At 29.6% G+C, this 18,937-nt stretch overlaps 6 protein-coding genes across 6 annotated transcripts, besides 1 other annotated feature; 2 read left to right on the top strand and 4 right to left on the bottom strand.

The window, feature by feature from the left end:
- Positions 1 to 1,277: 1,277 nt before the first annotated feature.
- Positions 1,278 to 18,937: part of a mobile genetic element that runs on past the window's edge.
- Positions 2,528 to 2,890, top strand: TVAGG3_0288840 (uncharacterized protein; the record flags this gene model as incomplete). Its single annotated transcript, XM_051229085.1, has 1 exon — positions 2,528 to 2,890. A coding segment is annotated over one exon (363 nt), but the record flags the coding sequence as incomplete, so codon positions are not given.
- Positions 6,072 to 7,571, top strand: TVAGG3_0288830 (integrase core domain containing protein family; the record flags this gene model as incomplete). The annotated part of the gene is made up of 1 exon (XM_051229084.1): positions 6,072 to 7,571. The coding sequence occupies one exon, from the start codon at positions 6,072 to 6,074 to the stop codon at positions 7,569 to 7,571; it is 1,500 nt and encodes a 499-aa protein (XP_051098814.1).
- On the bottom strand, positions 8,988 to 11,156 carry TVAGG3_0288820 (uncharacterized protein; the record flags this gene model as incomplete). The annotated part of the gene is made up of 1 exon (XM_051229083.1): positions 8,988 to 11,156. One exon carries the CDS (start codon positions 11,154 to 11,156, stop codon positions 8,988 to 8,990), a length of 2,169 nt encoding a protein of 722 aa, XP_051098813.1.
- Positions 11,866 to 12,531, bottom strand: TVAGG3_0288810 (uncharacterized protein; the record flags this gene model as incomplete). The annotated part of the gene is made up of 1 exon (XM_001578860.1): positions 11,866 to 12,531. One exon carries the CDS (start codon positions 12,529 to 12,531, stop codon positions 11,866 to 11,868), a length of 666 nt encoding a protein of 221 aa, XP_001578910.1.
- Positions 12,818 to 14,680, bottom strand: TVAGG3_0288800 (phage tail repeat-like family; the record flags this gene model as incomplete). The annotated part of the gene is made up of 1 exon (XM_001578859.1): positions 12,818 to 14,680. The coding sequence occupies one exon, from the start codon at positions 14,678 to 14,680 to the stop codon at positions 12,818 to 12,820; it is 1,863 nt and encodes a 620-aa protein (XP_001578909.1).
- Positions 15,911 to 16,579, bottom strand: TVAGG3_0288790 (uncharacterized protein; the record flags this gene model as incomplete). The annotated part of the gene is made up of 1 exon (XM_001578858.1): positions 15,911 to 16,579. The coding sequence occupies one exon, from the start codon at positions 16,577 to 16,579 to the stop codon at positions 15,911 to 15,913; it is 669 nt and encodes a 222-aa protein (XP_001578908.1).

Here is an 18,937-nt window from a genome sequence, read left to right as displayed (position 1 = left end):
ATGCAAAAATGATTATTTAAAATTGAATTTGCACATTTTTTGCGTATTTGAAAAATTTTGGAGTTGATCATTATTAAAAATCAAATACATTAAAAAAGAATGGCAACAGTTGCATATGCAAAAAAAATATAAAAGAAAAAATATATTCATTTTGACTACTTTACACGGATTGGTTTTTAAATGCTCAAATAATGCACAGATTGAATTTAGAATAATCGTTTTTGCACATTTTTTGCACTTGTAGGAAAATCCACAAAATCGATGTTTTCAAAATTAATTTCATTAAAAAAAAAATCAGTATCTTTTTAAACAAATTAATTCAATGAATGCTATTATAGTGTAAAAATAGCGATGTATTGTAATAATAAGTATTGCTGATGATTATGAATTAAATATTTTGATGAACAAAACTCATTAAAATTTCCATATGCAAGTAATGGCTCTATACAACGATTGAGATCAGTTATTTTCATTTTATTTGTAATGTTTATTGACGATTCATTATTTATTAAAATACGATACCCGATTTCATATTCAATGTACGCATCAATATAACAGTCTGAAAGAGAGAAATAATGATATTGATTCATTGTATATCCAAAACCAATGTTATAACCAGAATTCTGTAATAATGCACATTTAGTCAAGATCAAGATAGTAAAGGCTGTTTCAATAATGAAAAAATAATCATTAACATCAATAGAATTGTTGATAAAATTAGAATTGTTGATAAAACCATGTGCATAACCTGATAAAGAAAAACAACTTTGTGGAGATCCATTATTCACTATATTACAGTAGTATGTTTTGAAAGTCAGTCGATATAAATTATCCATATTTATGTCAAAAACAGAAGATCCATAACTTTTATTGTCAGTAAAATTTGTAAATATTATCGTCATATTATAAATGAAACCTACGCGATTCACTTCTGGAGAATTGATTTTACCGCAAGTAGTATATGTGGAAGGGTTGTGTGACTTTTTTTGTAAACGTAAGAATTCACACGATATTGAACGATTTTGTATCATTTTTTTTAACATATGAAGTAAAAAATGTATGATTCTTACGGTTTTTATTCTTACGTTTTTGAATAAATCAAGATTTAAAAAATTTTCAAAATTGTAAGACATTTACACTCAGCCCAAACATAAAAATATTTTTCATCTTTTACAAAAGAAGCTATATATAGATGATGTCAGATATTCCACGATTAATTAAACATTGTTTAAATCCTGAATGGGTTAAACTTCAATGGAGTCATAATCAAAGACCTCATAAACGAGAGAAAAAAGAAATTGAAACTAATGATTAAATGAATTTATGAAATCAATTATTTTTATTTTGTATGAAATGAGTGTCAAAACTAACGATGTTAAAAAAATGAGATTCACAAATGAGGAAATAAAGGATATATTAGAGGAGGCGGGTTATGAAGTTGATAAATATTATTTAAGAAATTGTCAAAAATTTGCCGAGTTCTTAAATAAATTTGATTATGATGGAAAAATGAATAAAGATGATGTTATAAATTTCTTATATCCCACATCTAAAAAAGAAGAAAAACCAAAAGAACCTGATGTTTTCCCTGAATATTATGAAGAACGGATTAAAGATGATGATGAATACGATGAAATTGAAATTGAAAGATTGGAAAAAATAAGAGATGAAATAGATGAAAAAATTAAGGAATTAAGAGAAGTTGAAAAATATAATGAAAATGAAGTAGAGGGTTTAATGAATATCCCAGCTTCAGAATCAGAAGTTCAAAAATCTCATGAAGAAAGATATAAAAATTATGTCTTAGAATCAACATAAAATTTATTAGATGGTGAAATAGATGAAACACTTTCAGAAGAAGGTACTAAATTTATTCGTAAACATAAGTTACAATTTATTGATAATGAAAAATACCCCTGTATCCTACTTTCACCCCCTCTCGATTCTGAGAAATTCAAAAAAGCTCTTAAAAACGTGACATATGCAACTAATACGATTAAGAAAGAAGATCATGATATTTACACAAATTATTATTTAAATAAATGCACAGGTGTTGATAAAGTTTTTGATTTATTAGATAAAATATCAAAAGAAACCATTGGAACCTATAAAATTTTATGTGATTGCGGTTTCATTATTGAAGATACCAATAATGTTTCATATGAAAGAACAGCACCGAAGGAAGATGAAGTGGAAAGGTCTATACCATTCGTTATTAAGAACATAAAAGATATGAAAACGTATAAGCATTATATTTATTCATTTATTTCAGAAAAAATGGAAGCAACCCATAAAACATCTTCTCATCATTTTATAGCTATTCATACATTCCTTTTCAAAGTTGTGAAATTAAATAAGACAGGAATTAGATTTAATGTATCAGGGTACACATTCTTGAGTAAATTAAAATGTATTCGTCACGTCGCAGATGATAAAAATTTATGTGTTCTTAATTCATTTTATGGGCTTTAAAAAAATAAAGTTTATTTTTATTCTTACATAAATGAACAAAAACGGAACAGCTAAAATGAATGATAATCAAATTAGAGCAGAAGGTAGAAGGTTATTTAAACGCTTCTATAACATTCCTGATGGTGTTAATCCTAAAACTCGTAGAAGCTATTTAAATGAAGCAATAGATGCATATGATGGGTTTGACATTTCATCAGAAAGTGAGAGATTAGCGAGAATGTTAAATGTTAATATTGATTTCTATTATTGCGATCCTCAACCAGAAGATGTGGACATAAATAAGGTAGACTTTCCATTAGTGGAATCGATAATGATAGATCCAGAATTTGAAACAGTAAATATTTTATTAACACAGAGTCCATGTGGAAAACTTCACGCTGACAGAATAACAGACGTTGAAGCACTCACCGGCTATAAAGTTTGTCCATATTGTAAAGAAGAAGTTTATTCTATCCGTGATGATCCAGAAAGGAAAAACCAAAGAAGATTTTTAAAGCATTGTGAGAAATGTAAAGAAAATAATGGAAGATTAATTCAAGACGTTCAGTTGCAAAAGACCCAGCAACCATATGCACCACATATTACGAAACAGAAGATATATCAGTGGTTATTAGCTCATAATTTGCAGAAATATTATAAACCGACAAGATATTATATTACTTTTGACTTTGAAACATTAGAGACTAAAGAAGAATTACAACTTTCTGAGTGTGCAACTTTGAACGCTTACTTAAAACCATTCATGGTATCATCAACGGTTAAATTAAATGATAAAACATATACGAAGAATTTTTGTTTAACTTCGAATGATTCTTTTATTTCTGATTGGATTGAGTTTTTATTTTCAACCTGTTCATTAGTTGCTAAATCAAATATTGAACAATATGATGAATTATTGAAGTCGCAAACATTAAATGAAAAACAGAAGGAAGCATTTAAAGAACTTCTAGATGAGGAATTCAATAAAGTGAATATCATAGGTTTTAATTCGGGAAAGTTTGATTTAAATTTAATTCTTCATGATTTAAACACTGCAAAATGGAAAATAAAATCAATGCTGGGTTCATCTTCACAATTTAAGCAAATCATTGTAAAGAAAACAAACGTTCCATATGAATTGAGATTTATTGACATCAGAAATTATATAGCGGGTGGACATTAGACCAATTCACTCAAGATTTCGGAAACAATAAATCACGTGTTAAATCCTTTTTCCCTTATCAATTCATCACATGGGAAAATTACGAAGAAGAATTATATAAAGAGGAACCATTCACGAAAGATTCATTTTATTCAGCATTAACCAAGAAACTATATCAGATAGTGATTATCAAATATATCTCAATGATGCTAAAAATTTTAAGAATAGATTAGAATATTTTATTCATTATTGCAATAAAGATGTTGAAATTATGATTGACCCGATCGATAAAATTATTGAAGAAACATTTGTTTATAAAATTGATATGCTTCATAATCTTTCTTTATCATCGAATGCTTCAATGATTCGTTACGCTTTAGCATATAAAGACTTTAATCCTAATGAAAAATATCCTGAGGAAGAGATAGAATCAAGTTTTGAATTAACGAAAAAGTATTGGAAATATAAAATTGAATCATATAAGAAAAAAGATGAAAAAGCAGAAAGAGATACTAAAAATAATGTTTCAATGGATGATTTTCAATACTATCACGATTTAATCCTTTCATCTAAATGCAAAATGTGTGGTAAAGCGTTTACATATGCAAATAAACCAACATTGGATAGAATCGATAATGAAAAACCACATACTAAAGGAAATTGTCAGTTAATGTGTTGTTATTGCAATGTCGTAAAATCAAATAAAGATGAAGATGTTCAACGTTTAAGAATCAATTTAAGAAATTATGCATTAAAAAATAATTTACCAATGACTTTAGATTCAGTTGAAGCTTATCACATTCTCCGTAATGGAATTAGTGGTGGTCTATCAAATGTTCAACATCGTGTTAATCTTAAAGGAATCACACACATTAATAAACTTTCATATAATCCAGAAACTAAAACTGTATCAAATGAGGACACCACCAACATTATGACTCATTTCGTTGGTGTTGACTTTAATTCATTATATCTTTCATCATTTTCATCTAATCCTCATGATTTCATTCAATATACTGACCATAAAATGTATATGCCGGGAAGATTGAATGGTGTTATCATTTGTGATACAGCAACAAAGAAAGCAAAAGCACTGGGAATAATTAAGAAGAAAAATACTTTATTCGTGGCTGAAGTAAAGGGTCACATTGATGAAAAATACATTAATGAATGCATAAACTTTTTACCGATAATAAGAAACTTAGATATTATCACAGATGAAAAAACAATTGGCAGTTTTATGTATAATTACATGAAATCAAACAATCTCCCAGTTGACCAGAAACAAAGAAAATTAACTCAGTTAGCATCAACACACAACCAATATCAGCCATTTTCTTCTTATTATCTTTGGTATCTAATCGACAGATTTCATTTTATCATCGATGATATTCAATCAATTTTAACATTTACTAAAAACACTTGTTTTAATGAATTTGCGAACGAATTTATGAACGAAATACAAAAGGCTGAATTAAAAGGAAATAAAGGAAAAAGTTTATTTTGCAAGATTTCGCTTAATGGATCATATGGTTACGATGCAATGAATACACAAAATTACACAAAGACTAAAATAATGAATGCACAGAAGGCACGCGTTGCATGTATGTCAAATAAGTTTAAAAACATAAGAGAAATAGGAGAGGATACGTATCAAATGATGCTTAAAGATAGATTTTATAGATGTGAAACATGTTTACAAGAGGCATTCTTCACTTTAGATAACGCAAAATACTGGTATTTGGTTTTCATTTATGATTTTATGTATAAATGTATGAATGTTAATCGTTTTCATTTCATTGAAGGAGATACTGATTCATCTTATTGGGCAATCGCTGGCGACCCAAATCTTCCTAACACTCAAGCATTTCAAGCAATTGTAACCGATAAACAATTTTATGATAAAAACATTTTCAAATTCGCACCTTTTGATTTCTTCTGTTTTGATGAGAAATTTAAACCTATATTAAAGAATAAAGCTGAAGAAAAAGCACATGAGAAGAAGTTATTGGGTTTAGCAATTGAGAAACAAGGCGATAACATGGTTGCTTTATGCCCTAAGTGTTATACATCATTCAACGGTTCAATTGATGGAAGTGATTTTAAAAAGATTGCACAAAAAATGAAAGGTGTTAGTTTACGACAAAATAAACAATTAACACCTAAAAATTATTTGGATATAATAAATGATAAAGTGATATTTGATGGTCAAAATATTAATTTACAACTTAAAAACAGGTCAATGACTCGCTTAACAATCGGTAAAACTGCATTAACAGGGGCACACACTAAGGCTGTATGTTGTGAAAATGGATGTTGTATGCCATTTATTTAATACAATTTTAAATTTTATTAAAAATAAAATGCCACAGAAGAGACAAAAGGAACTGTAAATAATGGTTTTGATTCTTGATCAAAGAGGTGGGCACCCTTAAACATTTATTTTATTTTTATATAAATGGATAATGTAGATTTAAAAATTTTAATTGATGATTTAGTACTTAATCAAAATTTTCTTGATTATTATGAATTAAAAGCATATCTCCAAAAACGTGATCCACATATAACGGGTGATGATATGGATTATTATTATCCGTATTATAAAAATGAAATTTTGAAATATCATGATAGAATAATTTCTAAAATTAAAGACAAAATCAAAAATAATGAATATACAAAGGGAAAAACTAAATCACAACTTAAACAATTGAAAGATTTCAAAAATAAAGTATTAACAGAAGAAGATATTGATGAATTATATAAATTATATAATCCTGAGCCGCAAAAACAAAAGGTGCAAAACGCCCGGGTCCTTCAAACCATAAATGATGCACAATCTTTAATTTATGATTCATTAGTTAAACCATATTCAGTCCGACTTTTAAATGAAGATCAACTTTTAGAATTCATCCTTCAACATAAACTCGAAGCGGGAAAGTATATCAAACCTTTATATACAGTATATTTAAAACAAATGAATAGAATACATCCAGAATTAATGAAAGGTGGAATGAAATCCAAAACTTCATCATCCAAAATCAAAGCGGATAAAATTAAACCTCCAACGACAGTACCTCATCCTCCAGTTAATCCTTCATCATTCACTTTATTATATCCATTTCAAACATTAAAGAAGCAAAAAGATTTTAAAAAGGATTTCAAAATATTAAATAAACCAATTGACCCGAAAATTCAACCGTTAAAGGAAAAATTTGGTCGCCCTTCATTTGCACCATATCCATATTCATACGAAATCGATCATCTGGAATATTCAAAAGGAAACGTTACTTATTTATTTGCCATTAACATTAACACTAGATATTTATATTGCATTCCAGTGAAAGGGAAAACAGAACAGGAAACAAGAAGAGCTATACAATACTTACTAGATCATGAAAGAGTAGATAATATAAGGGGTGATGGTGATAAAGGATTTCAGGCAGCTATGGCTCATTATTTCCCACAAATTCATTTTTACTTTTCATCCTCTCCATATACGTTTCATAATAAAATAGTTGATGCGGTAATGAGAACTCTTAGAGATGCGTTAGGGGTTAACGGTCAGATATACTGGGATGGAAATCATGACTCCATCATACAGCAGTTAGTATATTATTACAATAATACATGGCATAGAACTATAAACATGAAACCAATGGAAATGAAAAATGATATTTCAAAAGAATGGGAATATATTAGAAAGCAAATGGAAAGGTTGAATGATGTTAAACGTGAACAAATTAATTCGGGGCTCATGAATTTTAAACAAGGGGATAAAGTTTTGATTCATCTCGATTATGGAAAAACTGATAAATCAATGACAAAAAGAAGACGAAGATTTGACACAATAGCTGAATTTGTTAGATATATTAACGGTAATGCATTAGTTGAGGTTAACAATAAATTAATAGAAATTCCGATTTATTTTATTACTCCATTATATTTAAATAATATTTAATTTTTTTATTTCAGTAAGAAATGAGTGACAACGAAGCATCCAAGAGTCCAGACGATGAATATAAAAAGAAACTAAACAAAATTAAATCAAAAATATGCTATTACAAAAAAAAGAAGCCGCAATGTGGTGGGGTTGAAAACGATCAAGAGAGGAAAGAAATAATAGAAAAATTAGAAACTTACCGTTCAATCCTTAAACTGAGTGAAGCAAAAATAAAAGAATTTAATAGAATAAATAAATTGATTGGAAGGGATGAATTTAATAAAGATGAATTTTTAAACTCAATCCAAATTTAATTTTTATTCCTCTTCCGTCAATGGTTTCCCGAACCCTTCTGGGTTCTTCTTTCCATCATTACTGCATAACCACATCTTCTCGGTTTTTGTGGTTTGTTGTTTTTAATTAGTTTTTGCATCATTTTTATCATTTCCTCCCTTGTTATGATCCGTGGTAAATTTTGAGCTTGTGGGGTGTCCATTTATATAAAAATAAAATTTTGTTATCAGTTATGTTTACGTTAATGTTATCGTCAATGGTTTCGGGTTATTCAATAATACTTTATTTTTGAAGAACTGAAGGTGTTACCATGTTACCATGTGCTACCAGGTTAATTAACTTCTTTTAAAAAATGAGACAACATGACATTTTGACAACAACATAGGAAATATGATGTTATCGTCATGATTTCATCGTTAATGCTTTATCAAGGTTGGATCGTTAATGCTTTTGTCAAACTTAAACGTTAATGCTTTTGTCAAACTTCATCGTGAATGACCCAAAATAATGTTTAGGTGAAGTGGTGAGATCTCACCTCTTTTTTCACCCTCATGAATTTGTCAAACTTAAACGTGAATGCTTTTGTCAAACTTAAACGTTAATGCTTTTGTCAAACTTCATCGTTAATGGTTTCGGGTTATTCAATAATTATTTATTTTTGAAGAACTGAAGGTGTCACTACGTCAAAATGTGTCACTCGTAATGTTATCGTCAATGGTTTCGGGTTATTCAATAATACTTTATTTTTGAAGAACTGAAGGTGTTACCATGTTACCATGTGCTACCAGGTTAATTAACTTCTTTTAAAAAATGAGACAACATGACATTTTGACAACACAGCAGGAGGAAGGTATTTATGAATTATTTTTGAAGAACTGAAGGTGTTACCATGTTACCATGTGCTACCAGGTTAATTAACTTCTTTTAAAAAATGAGACAACATGACATTTTGACAACACAGCAGGATTAATGCAAAAAATAAATTCAAATCATACTTTATAAAGCTTCATTTACGGGTATTTCATCGTCAGTAAATGAATCCTCATCATCGTTTGGTTCAACCTGTTTATATAATCCTTTCATTTCTTCTTTCAAAACATAACACCATGTTTGTTTACCGTCTATTCTTCTATGTTTCCTTTAACATTTATCCTTAATACTCATTTGGAAATTCTTGTCTTTCATGTCTGATGGTTTGCAGAATAAAGCATTTTTACACGTCATACCTGCACACAATTCATCATAATGTGTATTTATCCATACATCTAAAGGATTTGTTGATAATTCAATTAAATCTTGTTTGGCTTCAGTCATCGGTATGATTCGTACATTAAATGATGAAAGGTCGTAATTGATAAAATACGTCAGTAAATTATCATAAAATTCCTTTGTGCATGAATTCATCAAATTCTTGAAATAATCAAATTGACCCTTAAATTTACCATTAACCCTTAAAACTACGTATCTTCTGTCTCCAACTTCAATTTTGACAGGGTAAACATTGTTAGTTACGAAAATGAAATTGGCAACATTCTGAGCAGTTCTTCTGGGTTGATTCTTTTCATTAATTCTAATCTCATTATCCGTAATAATTGATTTCAAAGCGTTGAAGTTTGCGAGTCTGTCTTCACCAACATTCTTGAGTTCATTAAGTACAAGAAACATTTTATTTTCAACTACTGAATTGAAATTACCCGTTAGCTCACCTATTTCAGTAATGTTTTTGCATGAATAACCAGCGAGAAGTTCAGAAATAATGTCTGTGAATCTGTTTTTACCCGTTCCCTGAAGTCCTTTCAAAATAATTGCTGTTTCATTCTTGATTCCAGGATGTTGAATCATTGATGCAATCCAGCCGAGAAGGTATTTATACACTTCATCGTTATTATCACAAATGGCTTCTTTAATGAAATCCATAAACATTTCAATTTTTGAGTAATCAGTTTTTTCGAGAATGTTGTATTTATAACCTTGAAACGTTGAGAAAACATCGGGGGAATCAGATTTAAAGCAAACACCCTTAATGGTTAATGAAGACAATTGATTTAGTAGTACATCCCATGCTGTTATTGTTTTGCCTTCTTCTTTAAATAATTTAATCATTTTGAGTGACTCTTTCATGTTTGATTGAAGAACGAATGATATTTGATTCATTTTGTCGTGTATGTTGTAATCTTTCTGAATGAAATATTTATTTCCACAATCTACAAAACGGATTACACGTGATAAATCCTCAATTACTTCAGAACTGTTTTTATACTGATGATTTTCAGCCTTGCGTCTAATATCTGTTATCAAAAACGAGTCATCAAGTTTGATATCAAATGTTATTTTTGGCTTACGTAATAAAGGTAAAACATATTCATCATAATATTCCTTTTGATATAGTTTTAGAATCTTCACCAAAACAAATGGTGAAGTCATTAAATGTGCATATCTATCACGTGCTTTTTCAAAATTACTTTTTGCATTTTCTGTTAAACTGCAGAAGTTATAAACGTTATCGTATGCTTCATTAATTAAATGATTAGGTAACGAATTAATTGCTTGAAACAGTGTGAATAATGTAACTTCTTTTTCTAAATTCATGTTTCCACCGTCATTATGTACTTCAAAATCACAGATGCCATCAACTATGCTTTGAGCTAGTTTATCGTCAATGTTTACATCTTTGTTTTCATTCATTATACTCTTTATTTCTTCGTTCTTTTGTTCAACTCTTACCTTAATATTCAAATCATTTAATATATCATTCACTGTTCTGGTTAATGTTGAATCATAACTTCCACGAATGAATGAGTATGTATTGATTGGTTCTGTTGCATTCTTGCGAACACTTGAATCAGCCATAACCACTAAAGAACGCTTTGAATCATCCATTGAAGTCATGATATCAATATCATAATCATTGCAGGAATAACATTTAATCATTCTGTTCGAGGTTGAATAGAAGAAATTAGTGTTGCAATAAATGTGAAGACCTCCTGAAGCGGTTTTAACAATAACATCTTTATCCGAAAGTTTTGATAAAATGTCTTTTCTAACTGTTTCTTTAAGTTCATCATTGTACGATTTATTGATATCAACATCTATAATCGTTAAATTTGATATTTTATTTACTAATAAAGCCATACCAGTTTTCCTTCCTCTTCCCCCATCATGTTTGAGGTAGTTATGCAAATCAATCTTGTTTTCACCAATTCTTTCGTTGAGGGTTTTAGTTTCTGCCATAACTAATTCCTCAACTAATGAATCAATAACTTTTTCATCAGAAACGATATAGTTGCTGTTGTTGTTTGTTGTCGTCATTTATATAGGAATAAAAAAATAAAAATAATTTTAAAACTAACTTTATTTTTGGGCTGCATCATATTTCCGTCACTGTTGTCAAAATGTCATGTTGTCTCATTTTTTAAAAGAAGTTAATTAACCTGGTAGCACATGGTAACATGGTAACACCTTCAGTTCTTCAAAAATAATTCATAAATACCTTCCTCCTGCTGTGTTGTCAAAATGTCATGTTGTCTCATTTTTTAAAAGAAGTTAATTAACCTGGTAGCACATGGTAACATGGTAACACCTTCAGTTCTTCAAAAATAATTCATAAATACCTTCCTCCTGCTGTGTTGTCAAAATGTCATGTTGTCTCATTTTTTAAAAGAAGTTAATTAACCTGGTAGCACATGGTAACATGGTAACACCTTCAGTTCTTCAAAAATAATTCATAAATACCTTCCTCCTGCTGTGTTGTCAAAATGTCATGTTGTCTCATTTTTTAAAAGAAGTTAATTAACCTGGTAGCACATGGTAACATGGTAACACCTTCAGTTCTTCAAAAATAAAGTATTATTGAATAACCCGAAACCATTGACGATAACATTACGAGTGACACATTTTGACGTAGTGACACCTTCAGTTCTTCAAAAATAAAGTATTATTGAATAACCAGAAACCATTGACGAAACCATTAACGATAACATATATTTTTGGTCGTTAATGACAAAAATAAACGGTTCATTTACTCACAATATTTTTGTACAAACGACCCCCAAACTTTTAACTTCTTTTCTGCAGCTTCAAATGCTATCTTAGCGAGTTCATATTCTCTAAATTCTCTCTTTAAATCTTCTTGTTCCCATTGGTCTAGTTCGTATGGGGAATCTCTATAACCATAACACATCTCACGTTCATGTTCTAATTGTTTTTCGTGCATTTTCTTAACTTCTTGTTCGAACAAAGGTTTAGCATTCTCCACTGTATCTTCAACTTCTTCTTCATCTAATTTCTCATGAACTTTCTTGTCTATGGAGTCCATAATATCTTTGACATAAAATGCATACTTTACAGAGCACCATTCAGCAACAAAATGAACGAGGTCAGGATGTATGTAAATACCTTTGAATTCATTCATAACGCCATTAATAAGCTCATAAAATGCTCGTTTTGAGGTTGAGCCACTTTTGGCTCGACCGTATTCGTTCATCCAAAACTCGAGAATTTCCTGCATTTTAGTACTATTGAGAAATCTGTTTAAATGGTTTAACCTTCCCGCTTCTCTTGTCATCTTTGTTGCATTAATGTAACCATCCTTGTCTCTACGTAAGACTTCAATACCATTATAAGTGCCTTTTGTGAATGTTTCGCCATTAGATTTGTTCGTGAATGTTTTTGCTTCGACTGTCATTATTGTTCTTACATACAAAATAAAAAAAATAAAAATAATTTTAAAACTAACTTTATTTTTGGGCTGCATCATATTTCCGTCACTGTTGTCAAAATGTCATGTTGTCTCATTTTTTAAAAGAAGTTAATTAACCTGGTAGCACATGGTAACATGGTAACACCTTCAGTTCTTCAAAAATAAAGTATTATTGAATAACCCGAAACCATTGACGATAACATATATTTCTGCAGTTCATCCATTACTTCATTACCTAATTAATTACAGACATAAAATATATTTTATTCATTCAATGAACTCTATACCATGCGAATACAGTCATAAATGGTGGCATATAATCTTCACCCGAGCCTGTTGGATTTGTTGTGAAAGTATGTGAATGATTTCCTCCCGGTTCAGTTTGTCGAAAAGTCTTTTTTGTTGAATGGTTATAATATGGAGATAAAACGTCATTGCCAGCTTCATAGTCTGAGTTGTATAATGGGTGATCTCTTAATGAGTGTCTATGGTCGCCAGAAAAGTTTGTAGTTCCTGTATGAGTGTGTGGTGGAAGGTTTGCTTCTTTAATTTTCTTCGAACCTCCTGTTTCCTTTGAAGAGTTTGCACAATACAAAAACCTGTCGACTATTTGTTCCCATGCACCAACACCAAACATTACTTGAGGACCTCTTGCATCCATTGATGTATAAATAGAACCTACTGGGTTCATTAAATCAAACATATGAGATATTATAGGATTGTCTCTTTTGAACTTAAAATATAATGCAACTATTTCAGGTTTCTTCTGGTTTGTGTCGGAATATTTTTTATAATATAATCTTATGTTTTCAGGGTAGGTAAAATCTTGACTATAATATTTATTTCTATCATCTGTATAATAATAAACTATTCTCGTTTTTTCTATTGCATTATATCTTTTATATCTATAATAATCTAAATATAATGTTAGCTTTTGTTCATCTACATGTGGTGTTCTGTCGTCATCTCCATAGTCATAATAATATGGTGCTGGAGCTGGGTCAGGCAATGTCATATCTGACATTTCATAAACTCTAAAATATTTCTTTTGTTCGCCTTCATATAAGTTTAAGTAGCAGTTGTTGTCTAATGGAACTTTAACTTGTGTGTCATCATTCTTTTTATAGCTTACATACATTTCATTGTTATTTTTCGGAATGAGTTTCCACCGTATACCATTTTTTAAGGACTGTACAAACTGCCATCTAAAATATTTATTTTCTTTATTGACAGAAGAGTCGCCAACAATAGTTTCAATATTTTTTGTTGTTCCTTTCAAACTTTGGTATATTTCGTTAACATAAGTTTTATCTGCCTTCTTATCATATAAATCTTGAACAGTGAATTTAACATTATTTTCATCCTTCATGATATAAACATTTTTACACCTAATTTTTTTATTCGTTGTTATGTTTTCATCCGATGTTAAACCTTGTGGAAAGTTAGGAGGTTTATAATATAATGCATCCCCACCACTTCCCTCAACCGTTCCTTCAATACTTTCTATAGCAACAGTTGAGAAGAAGTTATGTGTATGTTCTTTATCCGCTTTCTTCTCTAACTCACTATCCACATAAGTTTTATCCGCTTTAAGGTCTAAACATCCTGAAACCCATTCTGTATCAGCTTTAACTTTAAAAGTCTCCATTGTCCATTCATGATACCGTTCAACCTTTTCTTTAATTTCATTATCTTTTTCATCAACATAAACCAAATTTGCTTTCTTCATTAACTCATTATCCACATATTCCTTATCTGCCTTTTTCATTATGTCATTTAGGAAACCTTCTATGAATTTCTCATTTAAATTAAATCTTCCAATCTTCAAAACTTTAGGAAATGCATTTAATGCGTAATATCTTTGTTCTTCTGGTGGAATTGATGTTATATCATCCGTTATTCCTTTAATTTTTGAATTCATAAATAAAATTTCTTTTATATTTGATATCACCGCACCACCTTTGCAAACGAATTCGAAATGGTCATTTTTCAATACTATCTCCAAATCTCCATATTTCAACCTTTGCGTTTGTTCTGCCGTCTTTGAATTATATGCATATGTGGCGTATGTAATGGTCTGAAGGACTTGGGTGCTTTGTGCCTTAAGTTGTTGTGGTTGCTGTTGTTTAATCATTTATTACAATTTAAAAATAAATATTTAATCCGTTATCTCATCAGCTATTTTCTCTATTTGAAATTGCCATAATATTTCATTCATAAATTCTAAATCACAATCAAATAGGTCAGTTATTCTAAATTTAATATTTGATAAATCTTTTGAATGAAGAATAAATGAATTCCCGGATAATTGAAACGGATATGATAAAGAAAATGTGTTTAAGTTGATGGATAAAATGTTTTGTATTGATGGGTAAGAGTTAGGGTCTAATGTTTGATGTGAAAATCTCATTGGGGTATTAACTTTATCACATTTGATTAAAATGAAATTGGAACCAGTGTCAGAATACAAAACATCCCCAACATCTTTTTCAAAATTTAATATCCCCAACAATGAACGAAAATGAGGAGTACAAAATTTAATTTTCAGCGGAAATTTAATAAAGTTATTTATTTCATCAAGTTCAAAAAGTTTATCAGGTTTTGATTTAAAATTTTCTTCATACCATACGATAAATGATTCATTTAAATAACTTAAAATCGTGTTAATATCCCATTTCGTTATCACATTATTTATATACATATCATACGTTTTTTCATGGTCATCTTTAATAAATGATATATAATCCGAAGGGTCTAAAAGAATGGGATTAAATTTACCACTCACAGAAACGAGAGTAACATTATAAATTCCACTAACTGTTAAATTTAATTCACAGTTATTATTCGAAATAATATTGATAATTGACATTTTTATTACGATTAAAAATATGGTAAAGCGTTATTTTCCAGTGATAAATAAAACTAGAATAAGATTACCTCAAGAATTCATAAATTCAACGAATAAGAAATTCATTCATGTTATAAATTTTAGTGTTTTCAGAAAATATGAGTCGATGTCATATTCATCAACAGGTTATATTTCACTTCATTCAAATTTAGTTCAATCAAACCCATATAATGACCATTTCATAAGATTTTCAGATGGTATTAAAAATGTAATTGATAGATTAAAATATGAACAGATTGACAATATCGAATTTTTGGAATTTTGGTTTAAATATCCCGATGGAAAAAAGATTGAAGTTAAAGATAAAGCTGATACTATAACAAAAACAATTACAATGACCGATCCGGATAGTGGGGAACAAAAAGAAATAAAACAAACGATAGAAACTGGTGAAAGGTCAATTATTATCGATTATGATTCAAAGGATTATTATTCGATAATGTTAATGCTTGAATATTAAATAGCCTTAACAAAGAATTTTTCAAGTGATATTTTATATTCATCAACTATTTTATTATAAATATCATTATATGTTAAATGAAGTTCAGTTGTTGTTCCATTCTTTGATATCTTAATTGTGCTAATATCCTTTATAGGATTTATTTTTGCAACTGTTCCGCAGCATGAAACCTCATCATCTATGAAAAATTGAATCTTAACGTCTGAATCTTGAACATCACAAAGAATGGCGATAATGTGAATTAATGATTCATAAGGTAAAATAATTAAACCGGATTGGTCAATTAAATTTATTATTGAATCATAATTATTAGTTATTATATCACGGTAAATTTTCATTAATTCAGAATTAATGTCTATTTTATATGGGTTCTCGATGTTTGATGAAAGAGGTGCTGGGTATGTTGGATAAGTGGGAATTTCAACGGGTTCTTTACCGGGTTCAGATAAAATGATTGGGTCTCCATCTTCTTTATTTTGCTCCTCCTCATTCTGCGGTAAGTCACGAGTTAATAAATTTGGTTGAGTTGCTGACCTTGTTAATTCAGGGCTAACATTAACTTTAACATTTTGAATAATTCGTGATTTATCATCATTTACGTTATAACCAACCGTAATCTCTGCTTTTGCGTTAGTGTTCTTTTGACCAGTGAAACGTCTTCTCATTTATAATCGAATAAAAAAAATATATTTAAACTTTTATTTTGCCGGAACTTTTGAATCTATTATTCCCTGTATTTGTTCATGAAGTTGATTTTGTGCTGTTTCATCGAAATTAATAGACCGAATATATTCATTAATTGCATTCTTATAATCAACTGATTTCTCAAATTTTCTTTTATCTGATTCCTTAACTAAATCATAAGTTAAACCTCGTTGCTGATATAATGGTTTCTTAATTAAATCTTTGAATGCTTGAGATAAAGCACCCGATGCAATTCTTGCTACTATAATTGGTTGGAATTGATGTTTAAGTTCATCTTTAACATTTGCGAAAACTGGATCGAATAAAGCAACTTTAAAGAATTTCTTAGCTGAAATTTCAGGTCTAATATTTGCATATTGACCATCAAACTTGTTAGAATATTGTGGTAATCCATCCGGTCCCTCTTCAATAGCATTTAATTCTTCATTGAAATAAGAATATGGATTATGACGGTATGAATTAATTGGACCATTTTCACCTTCTCCAATGTATTGTTTAACAGCTTTTCCATTTTCATCAAATTGCATAGGATAACGTTCATTATATGCTTTACGTTTAGGATAATCGGATACAGTTAATTTATAACCATTTATGACTTTAATATTACCTTGACCATCAGTAACGAAAACTTCATTTATACCATCAGGTTTTCCATTTGGACCCGTAATGTCTGCTTCGTGTGCTTCCCAATTTGGACCATGACGTTTGGCATATGCTTGAGCTTCTGGTAATGTTAAAACATTTCTCATTTGTTTAACATCTTTTTGAAGACCAGCAACGATATGAACTAATTCTTTCATTCCATCAGGAACTTTCATAGTTCGATTATATGCACCCTTTTGTTTGTCCCTCGTTTTAATGGAACCTGTAGAAGATTTGCTATTTCTGTCATGTTTAATTATAAATAAAAAATAAAAATAAATTATAAAAAGTTAATCGAATTTAACACCTCCTTTATTTAAATCAACTATTATTTTTCCATGTTCACCTAATAGTTGATATTGTGTGTAAAGTTCATTAATACTCATTGGTAAATTCACTTGATAAAGCATAACGTTCAACTGTTGACGACTAAACCCACTGAAAATGAAAAGGGTTGATAGATTTGATTTAATGTTTGTGCTTAATGCTTTGAAGTATTGAACAGCCATGAAGAATGAACACTGAATGTGTCGACATTGAGTTAATAACTGATTAAAATATGATTTCTCATTTGTTATTAGTTTTGATTTCACTGCATCATCTAGAAAAATGAGTGAATGCAAAAATTCTCTATCAAAATTTGAAATAGAAAGTGTTTCAAATAATTCATCCCGTTGTTTATCAATAATTTTATCCTCTAATCCTTGCTTCTTGATTGTATTGTATAATTCTTTATACATTAAAAAGTTTTTTAAATAATCTTCTGCTTCTTCTTGTGATAAATAAATAATTGGAATTTTGATTAAATGCTTTAAAGATTCAAATGTATCATCTGAAGGTGAACCTGAACGGTTGATATAAATTAACACATGTGAATGGGGAGAAGTGTTAGCAATAATGATAATTTGTTTTAATATCGTTAATGTTTTACCTTTATTCTGTTTACCAATTGCTGCAGTGATTGAATTTAAGTAACATTCAGAATATGGAATTTTCATTAATTTTTCCTTAGATAGCGCATTTCTATTATCACTCAATGCTTCATTAATCATATCATCTACGTATGTATTATATACTCCTGCTAATTCTTCATAAGGGGTGGATGAATTTAAATCCATTTAATCAAAAATAAATTTATAATTTTAAACATTTCTATTCATCAATATTTCATCATATGAACTTCTATACTGCGGTGGTGTACCTGTTGGATGATATTTCAAACCTTCATCCGGTGTCCATGTCCAATATGTAGTCCTAGTAAACCAAACCTGAGGAGGATTTGTCACCTTTGAACAGTAAGTGTCATTTTCACCCTGAATGATTGGATAAGCTTTCACTTGTACTGTAACTTGTGAGTTGAAAGTTTCTAATCCATCAAAGAATATACCCGCTCCATCACGTTGAACTGGAATAGTGCATAAGAATGAAGTTTGGTCTTTCCATGTTCTAGCTAATGGTGCACCATTATCATCATTCAGTGGTCTAGTTAATGAGTCCTCGTATTCTTCCGTGCATTCATTCACTCCATCTAAATCAGAAGCTTGAAGCATACGTGTAAAGAATATGTCACCCACTGTGGTCATCGCTTGATCGGGGAAGTTTCTGGAATCTATAGTGACCTGAAGACCTCGAAGCATTGGATTTTCTAAAACTGTTCTTTGCATTGCATTCTTCGG

This window comes from Trichomonas vaginalis, chromosome V, assembly GCF_026262505.1.
Source record: "Trichomonas vaginalis G3 chromosome V, whole genome shotgun sequence".
Lineage (NCBI taxonomy): Eukaryota > Parabasalia > Trichomonadida > Trichomonadidae > Trichomonas > Trichomonas vaginalis.
Note: the sequence above shows the minus strand (reverse complement) of the source record. Positions and strands in the feature narration are given on the sequence as shown.